Source organism: Dendrobates tinctorius, unplaced genomic scaffold (genome assembly GCF_039654945.1).
Source record: "Dendrobates tinctorius isolate UK_male_01 unplaced genomic scaffold, ASM3965494v1 ptg000011l, whole genome shotgun sequence".
NCBI classification, from domain to species: domain Eukaryota; kingdom Metazoa; phylum Chordata; class Amphibia; order Anura; family Dendrobatidae; genus Dendrobates; species Dendrobates tinctorius.
The window spans coordinates 765438-791529 of NW_027361679.1; the positions used below are offsets into that span (position 1 = coordinate 765438).

At 42.5% G+C, this 26092-nt stretch overlaps 1 protein-coding gene across 1 annotated transcript in view; it reads left to right on the forward strand.

The window, feature by feature from the left end:
• SLC39A8 (solute carrier family 39 member 8) overlaps positions 1 to 26092 on the forward strand; it is a 61111-nt gene that overhangs the window by 19605 nt on the left and 15414 nt on the right. The window contains exons 2-5 of the mRNA XM_073589256.1: positions 15949 to 16099; positions 20400 to 20569; positions 22028 to 22150; positions 22243 to 22407. Of these exons, the coding sequence (XP_073445357.1) occupies positions 15949 to 16099; positions 20400 to 20569; positions 22028 to 22150; positions 22243 to 22407 (609 nt within the window). The remainder of the gene's footprint in view (positions 1 to 15948; positions 16100 to 20399; positions 20570 to 22027; positions 22151 to 22242; positions 22408 to 26092) is intronic.

Sequence of the window (26092 nt, forward strand, 5' to 3'; positions counted from 1 at the left end):
ATGCACTGCAATTTTGAGGTCTAGCCACAGATTTTCAATGATGTTCAGATCAGGGGACTGTGAGGGCCATTGTTAAACCTTCATCTTGCGCCTTTTGAGATAGTCTATTGGGCCATTGTGGATTTTTAATGAGTGTTTAGGATCATCATTATCCAATTGTAGAAGCCATCCTCTTTTCAACTTCAGCTTTTTTACAAGTGGTGTTAAAATTTCATTGAATTCATTCTTCCGTCTACCCGTGAAATGTGCTCTGTGCCATATTATTAGGTGCAACACAATCCCAAAGCATGACTGATCCACCCCTCCTGCTTAACCACGTCGCAACCTTGGGTTTTTCTATTTTTGCGTTTCTGTTTTTTGCTCACCTTCTTCACAGAACAATAATTGTTTTATTTTTTGATCAATATAGCCATGTGAGGGTTTGCTTTTTGGGGGACAAGTTGTACTTTTGAACGACACTATTGGTTTTATCATATTGTGTACTGAAAAACAGGAAAAAATTCAAATTGTGATGAAATTACAAAAAAAGTGCAATTCCACATCGTTTTAGGATTGTTTTTTTTTGCCATGCTCACTAAATGCTAAAATTGACCTCCCATTATGATTCCCCAGGTCATTATGAGTTTGCAGATACTAATCATGTATAGGTTCTTTTATATTTAAGTGGTGAAAAAAAATTCTGAAGTTAGCAAAAAAAAAAAAAATTCGCCATCTTCCGAGACAAGTAGCGTTTCCATTTTTTGGGATATGGGGCTGGGTGAGGGCTTATTTTTTTAACGCGGAGCTGTTGTTTTTATTGATGCCATTTAGGTGTAGATACGATCTTTAAATCGCGTGTTATTGCATATTATTGTAATGTTGCGACGAGCAAAAAAATCATAATTCAGGCATTTTAATTTTTTTCTCATTACTCCGTTTACTGACCGAACTAATTCTTTTCATATATAGATCAGGCTTTTCTGAACGTAGTGATACCAAATATGCACAGTATATTTTTTAAAAAATTGTTTTATTTTGAATGGCGCGAAAGGGGGTTAATTTGAAAAATCACAGCCCTGCAGTGCTAAAATGATCACAGGGCAGCTGTTATGAATGAGTCACCGAAGGAGGAAAAAACAAAAATACAAGCTAAGTCCAGAAAACTGGAGAGGTTGGTAGCTATCGGATTGCAGACCCCTGATCCTATCCACAACAACTAACAGTAGCCGTTAGGGGTTCCTACGATGCCCTAGACCCCTCGATCACAGCCGGAGAACTAAATAGGCCTAAAGAAAGAAAGGGGAAATCTAAACTGCCCCAGAGCAGACCCCAAAGGAATAGGCAGCCCCAAAAATATAATGATGGTGAAGCAAGATGAAAACACTAACACAGATAGAAAGATAGGTTGAGCAAACGATGGGGCCCAAGCTAACTAAAAAGGACAGGATAGAAAAGCTGCTGTCTGCAATCCGTAAAAAACCCTACCAAAAAATGTCCCAACCGTCTGATAGGAAAAACAGGCCCTGAAGTCGCTAGGACTTCAAAATGACTATATCAGCACTCAGGTAAATTCTGAAGACAGAGCAAAGAGACAAACTTATCAGAGACAAAAATGGAACTCAGCACACCCCCGACCGGGGATGGCTGAACTCCAAAAAACAAGGTAAACGAAACAAAACTAATAAGTTCAATAGCAGAGCAAAACATTATCTTTGGAAGCAGGAATCAGACTGGTCTCTAAGAATCCAGTAGAGAAATCACCAGCGACTCAGAAGGGCGTCGGCTGCCTTATATCCAGTCAGAAGTTCCTGTCACCCAGTCATCATCTACCAGATCAGGTGTTTGGTAATCAGCCTCACTACCTTCCTTCACCAGAAGAGGGAGTTCATCAGACATCGACGGTGAAGGGGAAAATGAACTCACAACAGTACCTCCCCCTTGAGGAGGGGTCACCGAACCCTCATCCGCGCCACCAGGGCGATCAGGATGGGCCCGATGAAAGGCACGAACCAATCTTTCGGCATGAATATCAGATGCAGGGACCCAAGAATTATCCTCCTTGCCATAACCCTTCCATTTAACCAAATACTGGAGTCTCCATCTAGCCAGGCGAGAATCCAGTATCTTCTCAACCTCATATTCCACATTACCTTCAACCAATACCGAGTCAGGAGGTGCCATCACAGGAACTACTGGCTCAACAAACCTCTTTAACAGAGACTTATGAAACACGTTATGGATCTTAAATGTAACAGGAAGAGCCAATCGAAAAGAGACTGGATTAAGAATCTCCAAAATCTTGTAAGGTCCAATAAATCTAGGTTTAAACTTTGGAGAATCCACCTTCATAGCGATATTCTTTGATGACAACCAAACCATATCACCCACCTTAAACTGGGGACCAATGGTCCTATGCCGGTTGGAAAACCGCTGGGCCTTTTCCTGGGAGAGAGACAACTTATCACTTGGTCCCAGATCTGGTGCATTCTCTCCACCACAGTGTCAACACCTTGGCAGGCAGAAGACTCCACCTGCCCTGAAGAGAATCGAGGATGAAACCCAAAGTTACAAAAAAAAGGTGACATCAAAGTGGCAGAACTAGCTCTATTATTTAAAGCAAATTCGGCCAAGGGCAAAAATGAAACCCAATCATCCTGATCAGCAGAAATAAAACATCTCAAATACGACTCCAAAGTCTGGTTTGTTCTCTCCGTCTGCCCATTGGTCTGAGGGTGAAACGCAGAGGAGAAGGACAACTGAATTCCCAGCTTGGAACAGAAAGTTCTCCAAAATCTAGACACAAACTGAACTCCTCTGTCAGATACAATGTTCTCAGGAATCCCGTGCAAGCGAACCACCTGTTGCAAAAACAAGGGCACCAACTCTGAGGAAGATGGCAACTTAGGGAGTGGTACAAGATGGACCATCTTAGAGAATATATCACAAATCACCCAAATAACAGTCATTCTCTGAGAGACAGGCATATCAGAGATAAAATCCATTGAAATATGGGTCCATGGCCTCCTGGGCACCGGCAAAGGCATCAACAACCCACTAGAGTGAGAACAAGGTTTAGACCGAGAGCAAGTCCCACAGGACTGCACAAAATTCCTGACATCACGAGACAAGGAGGGCCACCAAAAAGACCGACTCACCAAATCTCTAGTACCAAAAATACCTGGATGACCAGCCAATGCAGAGCAATCAACTTCAGACATCACTCTCTTCCTCCACTGGTCAGGAACATACAATTTTCCAATGGGACAACGCTCAGGTTTGTCCTCCTGAAACTCTTCCAGGGGACGTCTCAAATTGGGCGAGATGGCAGAAAGAACTACCCCCTCACCTAAGATGGTAGCAGGCTTGGTCACAACAGGAGAATCAGCAAAGAAACTCCTAGAGAGGGCGTCTGCCTTGACATTCTTAGTGCCCGGAAGAAAAGAGACCACAAAATCAAAACGTGTGAAAAACAAGGCCCACTTAGCCTGTCTAGGATTCAAGCGTTTGGCCGACTCCAGGTAAATCAAATTCTTGTGGTCAGTAAGGACCACGACTTGATGTTTAGCTCCCTCCAACCAATGTCTCCACTCCTCAAATGCCCATTTCATGGCTAACAGTTCCCGATTCCCCACATCATAGTTACGTTCGGATGGGGAGAACTTTCGGGAAAAGAAAGCACAAGGATTCATTTTAGATGTTACAGGATCTTTTTGGGACAAAACAGCTCCTGCTCCAATCTCAGAAGCGTCCACCTCTACCTGAAACGGGAGTGAGACATCAGGTTGCTGCAAAACCGGAGCAGAAGTGAACCTTCGCTTCAGCTCCTGAAAGGAAGAAACAGCCTCCGGAGACCAATTCAGCACATCAGCACCCTTCTTAGTCAAATCAGTCAATGGTTTGGCAATACCAGAAAAATGGCTCTAAATTTACGATAAAAATTAGCAAAACCCAAAAACTTCTGGAGGGCCTTCAAAGAAGTGGGTTGAACCCAATCATAAATGGCCTGTAACTTGGCCGGGTCCATTTCAATAGTTGACGGAGACAAAATAAATCCCAAAAATGAAATCCTCTGTACACCAAAAAGGCATTTCGATCCCTTGACATACAGGGAATTCTCCCTCAAAATCCGGAACAGTCCGAACATGTTCCACATGAGAGTCCCAATCCTTGGAAAAGATCAAAATATCATCCAGATAGATGATCAAAAATTTATCCACCAAGTCTTGGAAAATATCATTCATGAAGCACTGGAAGACAAAAGGGGCATTAGTGAGCCCAAAAGGCATCACCAGGTACTCAAAATGTCCCTCCGGAGTATTAAACGCCGTCTTCCATTCATCCCCATGCTTAATGCGAATAAGATTATATGCCCCCCTGAGGTCAAGCTTTGTAAACCAGCAAGCACCTTTAACTCTGGAGAATACATCAGAAATCAGGGGTAATGGATACTGATATTTAACAGTAATTTTGTTGAGGGAACGATAGTCAATACAAGGCCTTAATGACCCATCTTTCTTAGCCACGAAAAAAACCCAGCACCTAGAGGTGAAGAGGATGGTCTAATATGACCCTTCTCCAACAACTCCTTAATATAGGATCGCATAGCCTCGTGCTCGAGTACAGATAAATTGAAAAGTCGACCCTTGGGAAATTTACACCCAGGGCTCAGCTCAATTGCACAGTCATAACTCCTATGAGGAGGCTCATTCAGACTCATTCTCACTAAATACATCATAAAAATCAGCCAAATAGTCAGGAACATCACGCGACTGGGGAGAGGTGGAGAAAACAGGAGCATCACTAAGGGCACACCGACAACCCCAACTCACCACAGACACAGATTTCCAATCCAAAACTGGATTATGGATTTGCAACCAGGGAAACCCCAGAACAATGGTATCATGCAAATTATGCAACACCAAAAATCTGCAATTCTCTTGATGGTCTGGGGCGGCCTGCATTACCACCTGGGTCCAAAACTGAGGTTTATTCTTCGCCAAAGGAGTAGCATCAATACCCCTCAAAGGGATAGGTGTCCACAGAGGTGTCATCGGAAATCCACAACGTTTAGCAAAATCCAAGTCCATCAGGTTCAGAGCTGCTCCCGAATCCACAAAAGCCTTAGCGGAAAATGTGGACAGGGAGCAGATCAGAGTAATTGCCAGAAGAAACTTAGGTTGAACACCACCCACAGCAAATGTGTGTGCAAAACGTTTCTCTCGTTTAGGGCACACAGAAATAATATGCGAGGCATCACCACAGAAGAAACACAGCTTATTACGCCTTCTGAACTCCTGAAGTTGCGCCCTAGACAAAACTCTATCACATTGCATAGGTTCAGACATTTGTTCTACAGGTGGCAACACCTCTCGTGCAGTTTTGCGTTCACGCAAACGCCGATCAACCTGAGTGGCTAATGACATAGAATCGTCAAGACCAGAGGGAACAGGAAATCCCACCATAGTATCTTTTATGGTTTCTGACAAACCCTTCCGAAAGAGAGCTGTCAAGGCACCATCATTCCAGGTAGTAAGGACCGCCCACTTTGACAGTACAACTCTGCAGAATCCCGACCCTGGCTCAATGCCAACAGGGCCTTTTCAACCTGATCAATAGCATTAGGTTCATCATACAACAACCCCAAGGCTTGAAAAAATGCGTTCACATTAGTAAGAATAGGATCATCAGGTTTCAAAGAAAACGCCCAATCCTGGGGATCGCCGCGCAGCAAAGAGATGGCAATTTTAACCTGCTGCGCGGAGCTCCCCGACGAGTTAGGCTTCAAGGCAAAAAATAATTTACAATTATTCTTAAAATTCAAAAATTTAGACCGATCCCCAAAAAACACATCAGGAGTGGGGATTTTTGGTTCAGCAGCGTGTGAATGAGCAAGATAGGCGGAAATTCCCCGCACTTCAGCAGTGAGCTGCTCCACATGATCAGACAATTGCTTAATCTCCATTGAGAAAGAAAAAAAATTCCCCCTACGGCCTCAGAGACATAGAGGAAAAAATATACACAAAAAAAAAAAAAATTCTGACAAACTTCTTTTTTTTACAATTCTTTTCTGCTATTGAGTACCCTAGGATCTGCGGTATGGCTCGTGATTCTGTTATGAATGAGTCACCGAAGGAGGAAAAAACAAAAATACAAGCTAAGTCCAGAAAACCGGAGAGGTTGGTAGCTATCGGATTGCAGACCCCTGATCCTATCCACAACAACTAACAGTAGCTGTGGGGGGTTCCTACTATGCCTTAGACCCCTCGATCATAGCCGGAGAACTAAATAGGCCTAAAGAAAGAAAGGGGAAATCTAAACTGCCCCAGAGCAGACCCCAAAGCAATAGGCAGCCCCCAACATATAATGACGGTGAAGCAAGATGAAAACACTAACACAGATAGAAAGATAGGTTGAGCAAACGATGGGGCCCAAGCTAACTTAAAAGGACAGGATAGAAAAGCTGCTGTCTGCAATCCGTAAAAAACCCTACCAAAAAATGTCCCAACCGTCTGATAGGAAAAACAGGCCCTGAAGTCGCTAGGACTTCAAAATGACTATATCAGCACTCAGGTAAATTCTGAAGACAGAGCAAAGAGACAAACTTATCAGAGACAAAAATGGAACTCAGCACACCCCCGACCGGGTCAGAAGTTCCCGTCAGAAGTTCCCGTCACCCAGTCATCATCTACCAGATCAGGTGTTTGGTAATCAGCCCCACTACCTTCCTTCACCAGAAGAGGGAGTTCATCAGACATCGACGGTGAAGGGGAAAATGAACTCACAACAGGCAGCGCTCATAGCATTCCAGCAATGACAACCACAGGGGTCTCTTGCAGACCCTCTGTTGTCATGCCAAGCAATCGACGACTCACCGTCATGCGACAAGAGCACATATGGTCGGGATTAGTGACGCTCGTCTGGCATGGCTATGTTAAATGCCATTGCCAGAGATTGATAGCAGCATTCAACATGTGAACAGCCATGCGCGGAGCACGATTCCACCCACGGCTGTTAGAGGCACATGATAGCTGTTCAGGTCAGCTGTCATGTGCAGAAAATATGCGGGCTCAGCGTCGTAGTCCACATATAGTATAATGCACTCCCAATAGGCAGGCTCTAAATAGTATAATGCACTCCACATAAGCCTCTATAGTATAGTGTACTCCCCATCGGCAGACTCTATATAGTATAATGCACTCTCGATAGTAATCTATAGTCTAATGCACTCCCCATAGGCAGACACTGTATAGTATAATGGACTCCCTATTGCCTTCTATAGCGTATAATGCACTACCCATATGCAGACTCTATATTGTTTAATGCACCCCTAATAGGCAGACTCTATTATATAATGCACTCCCCATAGGCAGACTCTATATAGTGTAATGCTCTCCACATAGGCAGACTCTATATGCTAAAATGCACTCTTTATAGACAGACGCTATATAGTATAATACCCACCCCATAAGCCTCTATAGTGTAATGCACTCCCTAAAGGCCTCTATACAGTTTAATGCACCCCCATAAAAAATAATAAGTACTCATCTCTCCTCCTCGTTTCCCCGCTGCTCTGAGCACCCGCACATCTCAAGATGCAGACACTGACAGTGGGCTCAACGACGTCATCACTTGGCACCCGCTGTCAGCATCTGCGTCATTGAAGCAGAGGAGGAATGATGGGAAAGGAAGTGTGACGCTCCCTGTCTCATCAATGCTTTCACTGTATCGGCATCCAGTTGATGCAGTTGAACTTGCGATGACAGTCGGGTGGCAGTGCAGGGAGATCGAGTCTCACACCCATACAGTTAACAGTAGCATAGCTCTGGGTGGGTCCATCAGAACGCCCCGGCAGCTACGTTACTGTACAGTAGACATCAGCTACAATCCCTGTGAACTGTGAAACGAAGCTAATTACAGTCAAAATAATCTATACAAGTTTGTTCAGCTTCAAAGAAATCATAGACACCTTAATTTTTTTTTCACTGACAGTGCAAAAAAATGCCTTATTTTTACGGTCTGTCTTGGAATTTCTGGACAGCTGGCAACCCAGACATATGGAGCCTCTCCATCTATAACATACATGTATACTTGTATATGTAGCCAACTCTCTCTTGCTATATATATATATATATATATATATATACAGTATGTATTTGTCATAAAGAGAGATACAAACATACCTGTGTAATGTATACTGTATAGTACTACATATTACACAGATATTTTTGTGTTTATATAGCTCTCACTCTCTCTAGAGAGATACATATTGTGGTGTGACTGATGGTCGTGTGGTTAATGGGAGGTATATGACACAGGGATGGATGCTCCCTGCGATGCAACCCGTAGTATTTTGTCTCTAGTGCACATGAGCACTAAAGATGTCATTTAGTGCACCTGGGTCCAATTTGCCAGTAGCTATGAGAGATTGGAGCATCTGGCTACCCATATGCCTCACCTCTGAGTGAGGGTGCTGACTGTACCCCTGTTTTCCTTCAGGACCTGCAGGTGTTTGAGGACCTGCAGTGAGGTCATGACCATGTGACCAGCCCATGTAATCCATACCTCACCTGTGGGTGTGGTTTCAGGCTACCTAATGGAGCCTGTGTGCTTGGCACATGTTGCAGTGCTGGCTAGTCTGAGCCAGAGGAAGGAGGTCTGTGAGATACATCCGGGGTGGACGGTCTGACAACCGTGAGTAACACTGATCGGGGTCAGGAAGGAGTGTTTATTGGATACCTCTGTGGATAAGAGGCATCCGGGAACCTGTGTGGCCATCACCAACTGGTAACGGACAGGAGTCCGTGGTATGCTGACCGGGGTCAGTAGGAGACTGTGTTTAGGCTATAAAGCTTGCATGCTGGACATGGCACAGCCTGTGTGTCCACAGGTCTGAGAGAGCGAAGCATTACTATGGACATTGAAGATTTGTCTGTCTGATGTAAGACTGTTTGCCCTTTTTGTTCATGTTTCGATGATTTATGGAGAAAATAAACCACATAGACTGTTTTAAGTAAAAGATCGTTCCTGTGTGCCTGAATATCGCTGCCGAGTGAGTACAACCCAACTCACTAGTGATCGCTACGTCACAATATACAAACAAACCTGGGTTATATATGTAGTACACAGGTATGTTTGTGACTGTAACTCTGTCTTATCTATATTTATCGTACTGTGTGTATATACTAAAAAAAGAAAAGAAGCCAGCGCTGCTTAAGGTTAGAACGCATAACATAAAGTGCATATGCACATAATATCTAACTGTATTCAAAATGAGATATTTGGCAAAAAAATTGATCAATTCAATTGAGTCAGAGTAGAGTAGGACCCCCCACATGAGACTGCCTTGGCGCGGCGGGGTGGCTCAATTGAATTGATCAATTTTTTTGCCAAATATCTCATTTTGAATACAGTTAGATATTATGTGCATATGCACTTTATGTTATGCATTCTAACCTTAAGCAGCGCTGGCTTCGTTTCTTTTTTTGCATGTTGGTTTGTGGCTGACCACCACTTTTGCCGTGCGCGCTGGGTTATGTTCGCCATTTTTTCTGTGTTCACTGTGATGGATCTAGGCTGCTGTGCACACACACAGCAGCCCCGCCCTGCCCCAAGCTTTATTTAATTGTGCACCTGTGTCTGAACCTGCATTGCCCTTCATCTATGTTTGCTGGTCAGGCAATGTGTGGAGGCTAAACCTGATATGTCTGCATTCAGACCTGCTTGGCCTTCATCTGCACTTGCTTTTTCTGGCTTCATGGGAGCGATCCAGAAATGCCAGTTAGATATTATGTGCATATGCACTTTATGTTATGCGTTCTAACCTTAAGCAGCGCTGTCTTCGTTTCTTTTTTTGTGTGTATATACTGTATTTATATATACATATATATACATACACAGTACATACAGTATCTGTGTAGAGATGGAGAGATGGTTATGTCAACAGAGCAATGGCATCTCTTTCACTTAGTTCTGTCAATGGGGCGTGACTAGCAACGTCATACTGATTCACCGTGGACAGCCGGCTGTCAGTCAGCATGACATCAGCAGTCCGGAAGCAGAAGAGCTTCTCTGTTGACGTGGAGCAGTAGAATTGCTGGTAGGAGCGGTCAGTGATTTCTCTGAGCTCATGCTGGATAGAACAGACAGATTGTTGCCTCTGTTGGCTCATAGTAAAAAAATAACAGCTGACATAAGCCGTAAAAGATGTGGGCTCAGAGCCGAAGCCCACATCAAAGGGGGAGACCCGACATGCACATGTAGTGAAGAGGTTAAAGGTATATTTCGTTCTTCATGGATGAGCATAACTGAACAGTGCTTGCGAAAACAAGCAACTTTCCAATTTACGGTTTATTGAAATTCATCCTCCCTCCCCTAATAATTAGTTATTTTTTTATTTTAGTGTGAATAGCATGTTGTCTTGCAGATTGGCCACCCCAGTCTAGTCACAGTGGCCAAACATGCAGAGAGTTACTAACGACTTTCCACATGAAGCTGGCCAGTATCATTGATGCTCACTCTTAGCTCCTGAACTCGCCAAACTTCAGAGCTACTGTGCTCCTCCAATGCTGCCAAAGCAGCTGCACATAGCAGCATCAGAAAGCATATAGTTTGGGCCAGCAACACAAAGATTCTTCTGATTTGGACTGTCATTTCAAACAGCAGTGCACTGCCCCCAGCAATTTGGAAGCCGAGATGCTTTAAACTGCGCATTCCTAATTCATAACATTGGTTGACACTTTTATAGCCAAAGGCTTTTGAACTTGTGCAATTTTCCAAACAGGGCATCAACAGTGTAAAGAAAATCACAGCATGAACTACTTTGGACCAATTCTTGGATAAGCTTACTCTAGGTCATTTTCAATGGTTCCATGAAAAATGATCTGCACTCAGACACAAAACTGATTTAAAGCACAACGCCAATATTTTAGTTTCAGTGCCGGAGTGGTGCTTTAAGCATAAGTCCCATACTCCCGGTCATATACTCACCATCTGTTGTCTTCACCCATTTTTGGCACTTTCGTGGCGCCATCTTGTGAGCTCAGCTTCTGAGTGGCCGGAACTCAGAAGCTACGTCACAAGCTTTCAATGCAAGTCTATGAGCCCCAGAACAAGGCCAGAATAAGGCTCTCATAGACTTACATTGATTAGTGACCTGGATTTTAAGCACCACTCCAGCAGTGAAGTTAAAAAAAAACGCTGGAGTGGTGCTTTAATTTACAAATAAAACAACCATTTTTCATCAATAGAACAAAACTAATAAAGCTAAAGTAATATCTCACACAGAGGTTCCCACTTTGAAATATGAAAGTTCTGGTTCAAGAGGTTTCTCAATTACAGGGCACTGTGTTGTGTCTTCTCTAACTGTGGTACTACTAAAAAGCCAAATACTTGTCAAATACAACGCGCCATCACTAGGGCATCCTTGTGGGGATAATGCACTCTTAAGAAAAAAAGAAAATTACAAGAATAACAGAATATTTTGTAGAGGTATGATACAGGGCAGGCAGGCATAGAGATACATTACTGTACATCATTTAACAAAATACAAAGCTAATGAACAAAAAAGAAATCTAAATCAAATTAATGTTTGGTGGGACCACCCTTCCAGTTACACTTGCACAAAGTCAAAGATTTTGTAGGATTTTAATCAGGAGTATGAGTAGCCAATTAAACCAGATGGGTGATAGTGATCATCATCTTCATCTCTAGGTTGAAATACAGGTTTTAAATGAAAAAAATAACAGATTTAAAGGGAACCTATCACTTGATTTCCCCTCTATAAACTTAATCCTCCACATTTAAGTCATCTTGAAGCGCACTCCAGCAACCTGTTCATAAGTGCCCCACTTCTCCACATATCTAAGAAAATATCTTTTATGATTCTCCCAAGTCATACGCTAATTGCTGTAGTCTGGTCCAATGGGTGTCACTGGTCTGTGCTTTGCAACTTCACTATCCCTGCATTCTCCATCCTCCTGCCTTGATTGAGGTGGATGACGTTTCTTATGTTGTCCACAATCTCTTCAACTCTAGCACATGCATAGTTGAGAAAAAGAGTTGTGAAGGTACAAAAAATGCTGTGGGTAGCATAGCAGACATCAAACACGTCAATCAAGGTAGGAGAGCCTGTGATTGCAAGGACAGAAAAGTTTCTGAGCACACACCAGCGACATCCTTCGGACCTGATTGAGCCAATTAGCATATGGCCCTGGAAGATTGTGAAATGTATTTTCTTATATATGCGAGGGAGCTGGGTATGTATGAACAGGTTGATGGAATGCTGTTCAAGGCAAGTAAATGTGTTTGATTTAGTTTATATGGGGAAATCCTGCTCAGTTTCCCTTTAAAACTTGGTGAGGAACTGCCAAACTCTTAAAGGGAATCTGTCACCCCTTTTTTGAGATATCAAATAATGATATCATTCAATTGTGTGTCACATAAGGATTCTCTTAGTACTTTTGCTTCCCCCTGACCCCGCACCTTTCATGCATAAATACCTTTTTTATATCGGTTCAGATATATGTAAACTGCCGCTGTCCGGTCCGCTGGGCGGGGCTTAGTCAATGGCTCCCCCCTCCCTGTCTTGCTCTACAAAAGAAGAAATGGGTAGAGCAAGACAGGGAGGGGGGAGCAGTTGAATAAGCCCCACCCAGTGGACCGGACAGCGGCAGTGTACATACATCTGAACCGATATAAAAAAGGTATTTATGTGTGAAAGGAGCGGGGTCAGGGGGAAGCAAAAGTACTTAGAGAATCCTTATGTGACACACAATTGAATGATATCATTATATGATATCTCAAAAAAGGGGTGACAGATTCCCTTTAAGGCCCCGTCACACACAGCGATCTCGCTAGCGAGATCGCTGATTTTGTGATGCCACAGCGATCTCGCCAGCGAGATCACTTTATGTGACGGGGATCAGCGACCGGCCCCCCTGCTGGTTATCGCTGATCATGCAGCATCGGCCTGGGCCGTTTTTCGATCGCTGGTCTCCCACTGGCCAGCGCGCATCGCTGCAAGTGGCAGCGAGAGACCAGTGAACAGTGACTCTGGACGCTGGTTTCTAATGTAAACATCGGGTATCCAGGAGCCGCGGCTCCTGGATACCCGCTGTTTACCTTGGAAACTGGCGTACACGCTGGTTTCCAAGGTAAACAGCGGGTATCCAGGAGTCACTCGTGTACGCCGGTTTCCAAGGTAAACATCGGGTATCCAGGAGCCGCAGCTCCTAGATGCCCGATGTTTATATTAGAAACCAGCGTCGCTGGTCCTGATCGCTGGAGGGGCTGTCTTGTGACAGCTCACCAGCGATGAGCCTAACGATGTCCCAGCGATCCCATCATGTCGGATCGTTGGCGGGATCACTGGGACATCGTTATGTGTAGCGGGGCCTTTACAAAGGTGAGGCTGTGGAAGACAATATCATGTCACATGACATACACCATATCAAGACTGAGCACAGCAGCAAGATAGTTATGCTGCATGAGCCAAGTCTCTCCCAGGTAAAGATTTCAAAGCAAACTGGGGTTTCAAGATATGCAGCTGAAGTTGTTTTGAAGAAGTACAAAGACATGGGGAATGTTGTGTACTGTAGATGCACTAGATAGCCAACAAAACAGCAGCAGATGAAAGACGCATCATGCTTACATTCAAATCCGAAGATGTCCAGCAGCAACTTCAGCTCAGAACTGGCAGCAACCAATGGGACCCTTGTGTGCCCATTTCCTGTGCTAAGAAGTCTGGCCAGAAGTGGTCTTTATTGAAGACTTGAGACCAAAAAGCCATAGCTTTGACATAGAAACAAGCAATTCAACTGTGTGCAAAAACATACAAGCTGGGGTGCAGAAGAATGGCAAGAGGTGCTCTTGACTGATGCGAAATATTTGTCTGTAACAGAAGTTTGTTTGCTGAAGGGCTAGCAAATGCTACAATAGTGAGGCTCTGCAGACAACAATGAAGCATTGTGGAGGTTCACTGTAAAGGCCCCGTTACACATAACGATGTCCCAGCGATCCCACCAATGATCCGACATGGATGGGATCGCTGGGACATCGTTAGGCTGATCGCTGGTGAGCTGTCACATAGACAGCCCCTCCAGCGATCAGGACCAGTGAGCAAGCTGGTTTCCAATGTAAACAGCGGGTATCTAAGAGCCGCGCGGCACTTGGATACCCGCTGTTTACCCTAGATACCAGCGTGCTGGTATCTAGGGTAAACAGCGGGTATACATGAGCCGTGCAGCTCTTACTTACCCGATGATTACATTGGAAACCAGCGTCCACCGTCGCTGATCGCTGGTCTCTCGCTGCCACAAGCAGCGATGCGCGCTGGCCAGCGGGAGGCCAATGATCAAAAAATGGCCCAGGACGATCCTGCACGATCAGCGATACCCAGCAGGGGGGCCAGTCGCTGATGGATGTCACACACAGCGATATCGCTGGAGAGATCACTGATACGTCACAAAATCAGCGATCTTGCTAGCGAGCTCACTGTGTGTGACGGGGTCCTAAGTCTGGGGCTCAATTTCAGCAAATCGAGTTGGGGATATGGTCTGGATTAATGGTGTCCTCAGTGTAATACAGCATTGGAACTGGAAATGTTTAGTTCCAAATTTATTCCGTGGGAAGAAAACTACCCCAAATATACATATTGTCATTAAGAACTATTTTTTTCAATAAAAGTTTTTGCAATGTGATGTAGTAGGACAATTCAATGACTTCTATTTATTTAACTGTTCAGAAAACCTTTTAGAACCGTCCCAATTTCTGCTCTGATGTTTCGTATTGCAGCTTCTACTAACAGGACAATGCTGTCTACAAATATTCGCATTTTCTGTGAAGTGAAAGGCTTGTTTGTTAAAAGGAAAAAGGTCAATGAAATGCACTTCTTATCTCTTTAACTCTGATCACAGACACAGTGAAACAATTGTTATCTTCAAAATGGTCCCAGTCATCACTTTTCACACTTTCTAATGTCACTCCCTTCTAGTAATCTGCTGCCAGTAAGTGGTAAATTACAGCCTGCTATCTCATCCAAAACAGAATTTACTCATTTCAATATGTTTTCTTTTGAAATCTGCCTTAAATTGACATAATGCATTTGAAGCCTTACTAGACTTCATGTGCCATTCTATATTCCAGGAGAATCCAACATTCATGAAACTCTCCTCTAAAAATATTATGATAACAGTTATGATGAACATATAGTAAAATGCATACAATCAGGCTCAGACTGGCCCACAGGGTAACAGGGGAATCTCCCGGTGGGCCCCTGTGCAGATCTGGGCCCCCAACCCCACTATATGGATGATACATGGCATAATTCACTTGATTTACTCTGTACAGAAAAAAAGCAGCATCTCATTATTCATTAACCAAACTAGCTAGCTTATTATTATATAGAGATAGAGGTAAATTTGTGAATGAGGGTAGTGTAATATTTGTACACAGGTGAAAAGTGGGCCCCTCAAAGTCAATGTTACTGGTGTGCCCTTGGCACCCCAGTCCGACACTGCATATGATCATGTAGTGTGAAGAAATATGCATTGGTAGCAAGAAATATCAATTACATAGAAAGAAACAAAAGGGCTTATCTGTATTTCACTATACATTTATACACTCTGAAAATGATCTGCTTTGTTACCCGGTTTACAGAGCACTTTATGGTAGCTACTGCCTGATTTTTACTGGGGTGGAACTATAAAAGAGAGAGGAACACTCATCTGTTACAGTTCATCACTGGTGGTCTTTGTGGGGGTCAAGGAACAAGAAAAAGAATTGATCAAGAAGGAAAATCAAAAGACTATCAGAATACTTAATGAATCCTGCGTTGAGCAGGGGGTTGACAACAATGACCCTTGAGGTCCCTTCCAACTCTACCATTCTATGATTCTAGATACTCAGAGTCAGAAGAGATACTGAAGCTATTCACTAGGTTTTCATATAATAATAATCTTTTTTCTCTTTCAGTGTTATACCAGTGAAGAAATATTTGCTCATTATGGAAACCAAATTTCTGAAGTAAACTTCAAAGAAGCCTGCCCTGCTCTTTTATATCTAATGTTCACTCACCCATGTGCATACGAAGAAGAACCAAGTGAAAGGCCCACCCCTGCACAAGGTAGAATTCACTTATGTCCTCAAGTGCAAAATGTGTTATTGAAATGCGAACTAAATCCTCCCTACACTTCGCACCTATACTTCTAGAAGTTTACAAAAATAGTTGTTTTTTAATTTACTATATTTACAGTCCCCAAAATATTTTATCATGAGTATTTTTTATATTAATGTGGTAATCCCATCTGGAACATTTTTGGCATATCAATAGGATATGGCATACACGTCTTATAGATATTTGTCTCTGCATTCTATGGGGGCAAGCACCTGGGCTCAGTTCCCTAGATACATATACTGTAGGTCCCAGCAGTGGCCTAGTTTGGGTTGTCAGCACCCGCGGTAAGGTTGACAACCCAAACATGAACCCTCAAGACCATGAACCTCTAGTGCTTCGGGAGTTCCTTCTATAATTCAATTATTTCCTAAGCACACAGACTGTAATTTGAGGAAATTACTGGTGTAATTATAGTTTACACTTTGACCTCCTAGTTTTTTACATTTTTTCCTAAAATTGAAAAAAGTTATATATTGTTGTTTCTTGGCTTTTTTATTACATTATTTTAGTTAACTAATAGCTTTATCACCCTAACCCTATCCCTAAGTCTAACTGTAAAGGTACTGTCACACTTAGCGATGTACCAGCGATCCCGACCAGCGATATGACGTGGTCAGGATCGCTAGTACATCGCTAAGTGGTCGCTAGTGAGCTGCCACACAGGCAGATCTCACCAGCGACATCACTGGGGTCAGGGGTCGCTACTTACCTGTCACACTAGGCGATCCTGACGTCCTCCCGCCCGGCTCCATGCTTGTCGCTCATCTTTCCAGAGGAAGCGCCGCACGAAGCTGACGATGAGAAACGGTCCAGGACGTTCTCGCGCGATCAGCAATAACCAGCGGAGGAGCGGGTCGTTGGTAAGTATCAGACACAGCGATATCGCTAGCATTATCGCTATAATGTCACAAGTTATAGCGATATTGGTAGTGATATCGCTTAGTGTGACAGTACCTTAAGCCTAACCTTAGAACTAACCTAACTCCTCCCTAACCCTATCCCTAATTCTAACTCTAAGCCTAACCTTAGCACTAACCTAACTCCTCCCTAACCCTATCACTAAGGTCTAACTCTAAGCCTAACCTTTGCACTAACCTAACTCCTCCCTAACCGTATTCCTAAGTCTAACTATAAGCCTAACCTTAGCACTAACCTAACTCCTCGGTAACCATACCCCTAAGTCTATCCCTAGATTTAAGCCTGACCCTAAACCTAAACCAATCCCTAATCATAGTTAGGGTGAAAAAGTGGAAAAATATAAGAGCAGCTTTTAGTAATGAATGAATACTACAATATTGAACCAATCATGTGCACAGCACTTGGTTCAATACAGTCTTCATTCATTACATGCTAATCTTTTATCATGTCCATCACTGCTAATGGGGAGTGCAGTAATGAAGATGATTTAGCTTTCACATGACAAAGGGCACTTCAGTAAACTGAGCTTTGTCATTTTGGTTGCTGCCTATGTAGAGCGCAGTAGGCATTGGTAAATTCATTTTACCTGCTGCAATCGTAAGCAGCTTGAGGAAGACACTCACTCTGTGCGCTTACAGGTGCTGATCACTTCACAGTGTGTCCTGGTGTGGGGAAGAGCCAGAAATGATATTTTGTGCCCCCCTAGACTGTGGCACCTGGGACAGCTGTCCGCCTGGCCCAAGTAACACTATGGAAGTGGGACCCAGCCTACAGATATCATACATTTCTGCCAAATCCTATCAATATGCTGCAAGTGCGCAAGATGGAAGAACTCGTCTTCTCGTATTTTAAGCTGTAGAAGGTTGCATATCTTATATGCTTTGCAAACTTCTAAATACAACAGAAGAAAGATTCCTTGGTGCCATTTAATTCCAAAACTACCAATTTACTAACAAAGCAAATATAAGTGCTGCATGTAACTGTTCAGACCCTCACATCAATTTCCACCATTGTATCATTTATCATTTATTTAGTTGGTGGATGATAAATTATAGCAGCTGATGTGCCCTTTAAACTCTTTTCAATGTTCTGCTTTTGTTTCTCCCTTCCCTTCATCCAAGAATATAAAGTTTTTTTGGTTGTTTTTTTGCTTGCACTGCAGTCATAGCCATATGAAGACTTTTTTTCTCAGAGATGAGTTGTATTTTTTAATGATACGGAAATGGTTAAATAAAATGCAACTGTACCATTTTCTTTTTTTTGGGGGGGAGGTAGGTGAGGGTTAGTTTTTACAGAGCTCGTCCTGCTGTAAAAATGACTTGGTAAAATTCATTCCTGTGTTAAGTAGGATTATGGCTAAACCATTCATGTCCATAACTTCTTTATTTCTTCATCGCTGGACTTGTGAGGGCTTGTTTTTAGCACGAAGAGCTGATGTTTTTATTAATATTATTTTGGAGTACATACGATTTGATTGCTTTTTGTTGCATTTTTTGGGGAAGTTGAGGTGGCAAAAAATGAAAATTCTGGCATTTCTATTTTTTTCTCTTTTCTGTATATAGCTTATGGGTTAATTCATTCTTTATTTTCATAGATCGGACTTTTGCAAATGGGGCCATGCTAAATATATAGATTTTTATTTCTTAATTTTTGAATAGAGAATAGGGGAGTGACTTTTGATCAGTTGTACGTGATACTATCCTAGAGTGTTGTAGTATATATTAGAAATGACGATCTCTTATTAAGTCTAGCCTATAGCTGGGCATCATGAGAATTCAAAGGTAACAGCGATGGGGTCTTCAGTAGGCCCACGGTTATGAAAGCAAACCATCAGCACTTGGTGATCTCATGGCAGAGTGAAAAGGGGCCATTGCTGCCAGAAATATTGCGTCAAGTGATCCTGCCATTTAAATAATGCTTTCAGAAATTGACACTCTTACAAAATCTTTCCGAAAGTGAAGGAATGGGATGGTGCCAGGGGTGGAGACTTTGAGAGTCCATCAAATCCAACAGATCATAATTCCTATAGAGATGACTTTCTGTTGCACGGATGTCTGGAGATTTGCGGAGTTTTTTGAGGCATGATCTTAAATTCGGCACATCCTGCTTAACCCGATTGACTATTTTTTGTGTGACGCTCTTGCGTTCATTGCATTTGAACAATACAAATTGTTTATGTGCAAGAGATCATGTAGTCACTTACTGCTCTCACTGTTACAGTATATTATGAAGGATAATTGCATCCATAAAAAATGTCTTAAAATCACAAAGTGATAAGTACTGGCAAAGAGCCAATATGGAGCATATGCTTTATTGGACACACCATGTTTCTTCCTGACATGACAACTTCATGTGTACAGAAGAATACATGCTGAAAGGTTAACAATAACTGGAGACATAAAAAATGATTCAGTAAAATGGGAGTGCCAAGTCAGCAGAACTCTACTATACCATAAAAAGTCTCCGAGATAAGACAAGTGATCTGAAGAACCACAATGCATTTAAAGACTGGAAAAGTAGATTAAAGTTTACCAGACTGGGTTCAATATGAAACTGGTTGTATACGTAGCCAATTATTATGCTGCTATGTATAGGGAATGCCATGACGTTACCGCATTTTTTTTTGAAAAATAAGTTAAATTACACTACATGACAACTCAAGTTTTCTAAAGCTTCCATGAACTTGAGTGTGTTAGGTAAAGAATAGACATAGCTAGTTGAAATGGTAATGAGCCGAGTTCCAAGACGTGTCTGGCTTCCTTTAATGTGTCAGAGGTCTCTCAGGTACAATACTTTCTTGCAGGTGCAATAAATGGCATTTGCCAAGACAGGACCATTTAAGCGTAGTGTGCCCATTCCTCTTTTTATGCATCTTTGAATTTCCAAGAATTTGAAGTATCAGCTTTTCAGAGTTAGAGTAGCACTGGATCTACAGACGTTTCTTTTCTTTGCCGTTACGGCTACTTATTTTCACTTAACATGACACGTCCATGTAGTCTGGTGTTTACTACTGTTACAATGTTACACTTCCTTTATAGAGTCAGATAGTTTATTCTGTTACTAACACATTATTTGGATTAAACAGAATCCTTTTCTTTTCGATTTTATAGGTTGAAAGCAAAGCTAAGGTGTAGAAGTCTCCCAGATTATGCTAGCACTGGTCGGTCCAAATTTAGTTACAGCTCTCCTTCATAAGGAAAAAACATTCCTTCGTCAATACCTTAGTATCCATATCAGTCAGTTGACTCTTCGTAACAGTTTATTCAATATTTTAACAACTGATTATATCAGTGGAATATAATTGACTTGTGGACTTTCTATTCCTTTACAGTTTGGGGATTTGGCTTTCTCACAGTAACCATCATAAACTTGACATCACTGCTTGGACTGATTATTAGCCCTTTGGTAAAGAAGCCTTATTTTCCAAAAATATTAACTTACTTTGTGGGATTGGCCATTGGAAGCTTGTTTTCTAATGCTATATTTCAGCTTATTCCAGAGGTAAGTGACTCTTGTGCTTTAAAGTTAAAAATGTTTTGATAATAAAACTAATATAAAGACAAAATTTGTGTATTTTTTCATGATGATAAAACATAAATTTATACCATGAAGTAATACATAAAATTGAAAGCATTGAATTAATATTTTCAGGGATAATTTCCAAGTCCTTCACGACGTCCCGATGCATAGTTCAGTTATTAAAGGCCTTTTAGGGTTCAAAGAACAGGACTTTTTCTGTTCCACAAATAGCTCCAAATTTTCCTATTTCCGTAAGGCACTTAAATTGGTGACTTTGTTAAAGGGGTTTCCTCAAGTTATTAGGTTTCTTTAATTGGCATGAAAATAAACTCGTTCGCAATTGACTGGATTTTTCTATCCACTGTCACTCTCTTGCAATGGGAGCTTTTACCTTCAATAGTCTACAGTTTGATTCCATGGAGCTCGGCCACCAAATCCTGTGAGGTTAACTCCTAATATCCCAGCCACCTCTCTCCAGCCCATTGAGTTCCTTGCAGTAGTTAGCTGCTCCTCTCCTTCATCTATTGAGAAGCAGCATTCTGTTCTCCTAGATCAGGTCTCCTAATCATGCTCACTCTTCTTGTCCTGAACTGTCTGCTTGTTCAAATGCCATGTCATATGTACAGTATGTGTAAATGTAGAAAGACAAAAATTCAGGCAGCACTCCATAATTTTCCAAATGAAAGCATGGTAAAGTTTATGGTTTGAGAAAGGCTCAGTGTGAGCCGAAACGTCGCCCAGACATGTGGGTCTGAATAAACCATACCACCCTTTCACTTGGAAAATTATGGAGTGCTGCTTTAATTTTAGTCTTTCTGTCTAATTTTGGGCAAGTATTGGACTTTTTTGCCTGGGAGGCCTGGCACTCACTAGTAAATATTGTAATGTTCCAATTTTATATTTATGTGTAAATGTAGTTATAACAGTGTAGACTAAAAAAATAGCACTGATAGCTGAATGTGTTACAGCAGAACTTGTGCTGAGCATTTTAATTCTAATAATACCACAGATCTGCTATTCATCAGAACTAGAACTCAAGGAAGAGTGTCTGCTCTGCCAGAAACCAGTAGGTAAAGAGATTGTGAGGAGATGGCATAGCTCCAAGCTGCTCAAGAGACAACTTGAGAATATCCCTTTAAGGCACCATAGTATATGCCACTTACATTTTAATTATCTGAATATTTTCATCTTTTACCTATAGCCTGATTTTTGTGATCTTTGTTCCCCTCCTTTCACGGAAACTGCAGATGTCATTGATGTTTATTTGTTTTAAATGACATCTCATGTTTTAAAATTTGTACAAATAATACTTACAAGAACTCATTGTAACATTTAGTACAGGATGCCAAGGTAGACTGGGACAGACTGTCTTTGTTTTGGTTTGAAAGCAACTCCAGTACAATAAGAGGCTGAGGCTAACATTTGTGTATCTTGTTGCAGGCATTTGGATTTGATCCTAAACATGATAATTATGTTGAAAAAGCAGTGGCTGTTTTTGGAGGCTTCTACCTCCTAATGTTCGTTGAGAGAATATTGAAAATGGCTTTAAACATCTATGGAGAGGTAATATTATTGCTTTAGAGTATTTTTGTTCAGGCTGACTTGAATCCATCACTTCAACTTGTACAACTTGTATTGTTTTTTTTTCCTTTTAGGATATCCACACCCACTTAGAAATTGACCAACCTCCTCACCAGGAAATGAGCAAAAAACAACCAAAGTACAAAAATACAAATGGAGCCACCATGTTTGTAAACTCTGATATAACAGAAGTAAATGGTACTATCAACCCTGATCAAGTCAGCGTGGTTTCCTCAAAAGTATGATACATTCTCTTTCATACTAAATTATGCTTGTTGCATTTGGCGAGGTGGGGCTATAGAGTATTGAGAGTGGAGAGAGAATTTTTTTACTGACGTTTTTAACTCCTTTAACCCCAAAGCCTGTTTTCACCTTCGCATTAGGAGAGCCCTTGATGTGCCTAAACAGTAGAAACAGCCCACAAGTGACACCATTTTGGAAACTAGACCCCTCATGAAACTTACCTAGATGTCTGGTAAACACCTTGAACCCCAAGGTGCTTCACAGAAGTTTATAATATTAAGTCTTCAGTGGTGTCCTGCAAGGCAATAGATTTTAACTGAACATACGTTCGAGTTACTGAATCAACCAAATCCTGTCCATGTAGCCCGTGGCCCCCCTCCTTGCTTCTGCTCATTGGGTCTCACATGCCAGCTATGGCAGTAAAGTCCTGATGGAGGCTCTGCCAATAATGTCCCCATGTACATTTGATATCACAGAATAGGAGTGTGAAATCTGGGACCTGCTCTGGCAATGTCTGCTTCTGTCACCAGGTGCTACCATATTCATTCTGTGGATGGTGCTGGTGATGTTGGTGATGCCAGATTCAGAAGCTCTGCGCAGCACAGGGCCTGTCCAGCCACTAAGATTAGGGTGGCTGAGACCTGTAGTGCCATCTAGTCTAGCAGAATGGGTGGATCTGTGTGTGTTATTCAGCTGGAGTAATCAGCTCCCTGCGCTGGTCAATTGGACAGAACAATGCCCTACAAAAACTCTGAGCTTACTACTGGTAGTTGCCAGATATAGTTTTCCTCTTTTTTACTGCTCCTTCTCAGCTTCTGTTTAGTCTTGTATAGGGTTCTTGTTGTAATCTCTGTTCATTTATTGACTATTCTTCTGTCTTCTGATTTTGTACCCTGTATGCCAACATGACTCTGACCAAGCGATCTGACTATTCCTGCCCCGTCACACATAGTGACTCACCAGCGATCCCAACACCAATATCAACTTGTCAGGATTGCTGGTGTGTCGCTACATGATCGCTGGTGAGCTGCCAAACAGGCAGCTTCACCAGCGATCAGCACCAGTGACGATGACGAGTGTGTCGCTGTGTAGCTTAGTTACCAGCGCGCTGGTGCAGGGAGCTGGTAACCAAGGTAAACAGCGGGTTTCTAAGTGCCGCTCGGCACTTTGAAATCCGATGTTTACCTTGGTTACCAGCTCCTGCTCGCTGATCGCTGGTCTCCCGCCTGTCACACGCAGCGATGCGTGCTGGCCAGCGGGAGACCAGCGACCAAAAAAATGTCAAGAGGTTTCCACAGCGATCAGCGATACCCGGCAGGGGGGCCGATCGCTGTCACAAACAGCGATCTCGCTGTTGAGATTGCTGTTGCGTCACAAAACTTGTGACTCAGCAGCGATCTCGCTAGCGAGATCGCTGTGTGTGACGGGGGCTTAACTCAGCAGCCAGCAGCCTGCTACACAGCACTAACCTTGGGACCCCTGTGTAAGTCAAGATACCTGTGCATGGGTTAAAGGGTGAAGGCCAGGACAACGGAGTGGCTAGAACAAAGCCTCTCCGTGGTGGCCATTTTTAGAGCTACCAGGCATTCACTGACTGTGCTCCATTACAAGGAATAAAACTAAATAAATAATGATGTCACGTGAGTTTGTATGCACAAAATGATGCCTTGGTTATGGAATAATTCATATGATTACATAGCAGTAATAAAATAACGTACACACCCGTGATGTAAAAAGCATTAATGGAGCTCCATAGCAAACTAGGACATATTTGTGGACATTAATGTGCATAATTCCTGTGCATTATCCAAGTATTGTGGCAACACAATGCATAATATCCCACTACTGTGATATCCACTTAAGTCCTGTGCTCAATTAGTAGATTATCCATGCACTGTGGCACAGTGTGAATATGTTCTGTACTTTGACATCACTGTGTGCCTTATCCTTGTTCATTAAATTAATTAGCCCTTTACTGTGACATTAGTAACTGTATAAGCTCCATACTGTGACTACTCTATCTTTATTACCAGTGTGCTATGATTAGTTTGTACCAACAACAAGAAGTCCTACCGAGAGTGAACAGTAGACAACATGAAGAGAACCATTAATTTCGCCCTTAGCTTCTTCCAGGGGGACCTTTTTCTTATAAACTACTACATTGATATTTTTCATTGAATGTTTACAAAATTATTTTTAAGCAAGTAATTTCCTTTTAAATCCTTAGTCAGGGTTAGTGCTCTGGTGCCCTCTACTGGGTGTTTAGAGTAAATATGCTTTGTACCTACATTTTTAATATTTATTAATAAAAGTCTATCTTTTATTTGAAATTAATGGTTCTCTTCATGTTGTCTACTGATCACTATTAGTAGGACTTCTTGTTGTTGGTATGGTTTTGAAGTGCCATTTTCATTATTTTTAGGGCTAAATATCCTTGAGTAGAGTTGAGCGACTTTAGTCGGATCAGGTTTCACGAAACAAAATTCGTTTCAGATGAAACTGGTCCGACTAGGGCAAAAAAAGTCGGAGTTTCGTCCGAAACCCGACCCCAATGCAAGTCAATGGGAAATAAAAGTCGGCATTGGGCGGATGACATTCATCCACTCAATGCTGACTTTTATTCCCCTTTGACTTGCAATAGGGTCGGGTTTCAGACGAAACTCCGACTTTTTTTGCCCTAGTTGGACCAGTTTCATCTGAAACGAATTTTGTTTCATGAAACCCGATCCGACTAAAGTCGCTCAACTCTATCCTTGAGTAATTCTATGATTAGTTTGTGCATAATCCTGGTATATTAAAAGCAGCACAAGGTAATTTCAACAATTAGTTTTATCATGATCTGAGGTTATCCTTTACAGTGATTATGGTGTCTACATTTTTGCATTCTTCCATATAATTACATGCTACTGGCTTGCTTGGAAATAGTTTATGATTGCAAAAAAACATTTACCTACGCTATGTGGAGGAAAGTATTGGGGCACCTATAGGAGCTTTAATGACCTCCCATTCTAAATCCACAGGCATTAAGGCCGGTTTCACATGTCAGTGTCTCCGGTACGTGTGGTGACAGTTTTCTCACATGCCGGAGACACTGACACACGTAGACCCATTCAAATGAATGGGTCTATGTATATGTCAGCGTGTTTTCACGGAATGTGTGTCCGTATGCAGAACACGCAGACATGTTCGATTTCACCCGGACACACGGGCTGCAAAACGGGCTACACACGTGCACATGGAGAACAGTGCACATTGTCCTCCGTGTGCATGGACGGCTGTCGGGGAAGAAGCGCTACTGTAAGCCGCTGTTCCCCGTTGGCAGGTGCTGAAGCTGGCTGTCATTCTCCCCTGCTCTGCTGCCGGGAGATTTCCTCAAGGAATTCCCGGCACAGAGCTCAGCGAGTCCGCGCCCGGCTCTGCCCCCTGTCTGCGGGACTCCATGTCAGTGCTGAGGTGACTACATCAGAGGAGATTTTCTGAGGACCTCACTGCAGCACCTCCATTCTAATCACCTCAGCACTGACCTGTCTACACAGTGACTGCCACAAAAACCACCTCCGAACTTCTAGCGCAGCCATAGCAGGATACTCACCAGCCCCCGCTACAGAGCAGGAAGAGGAGGTGCCATGTTCAGGCTTTGGAGGACTGATTTTAACCTCATCAGCGCCAGGTGTTTATGTC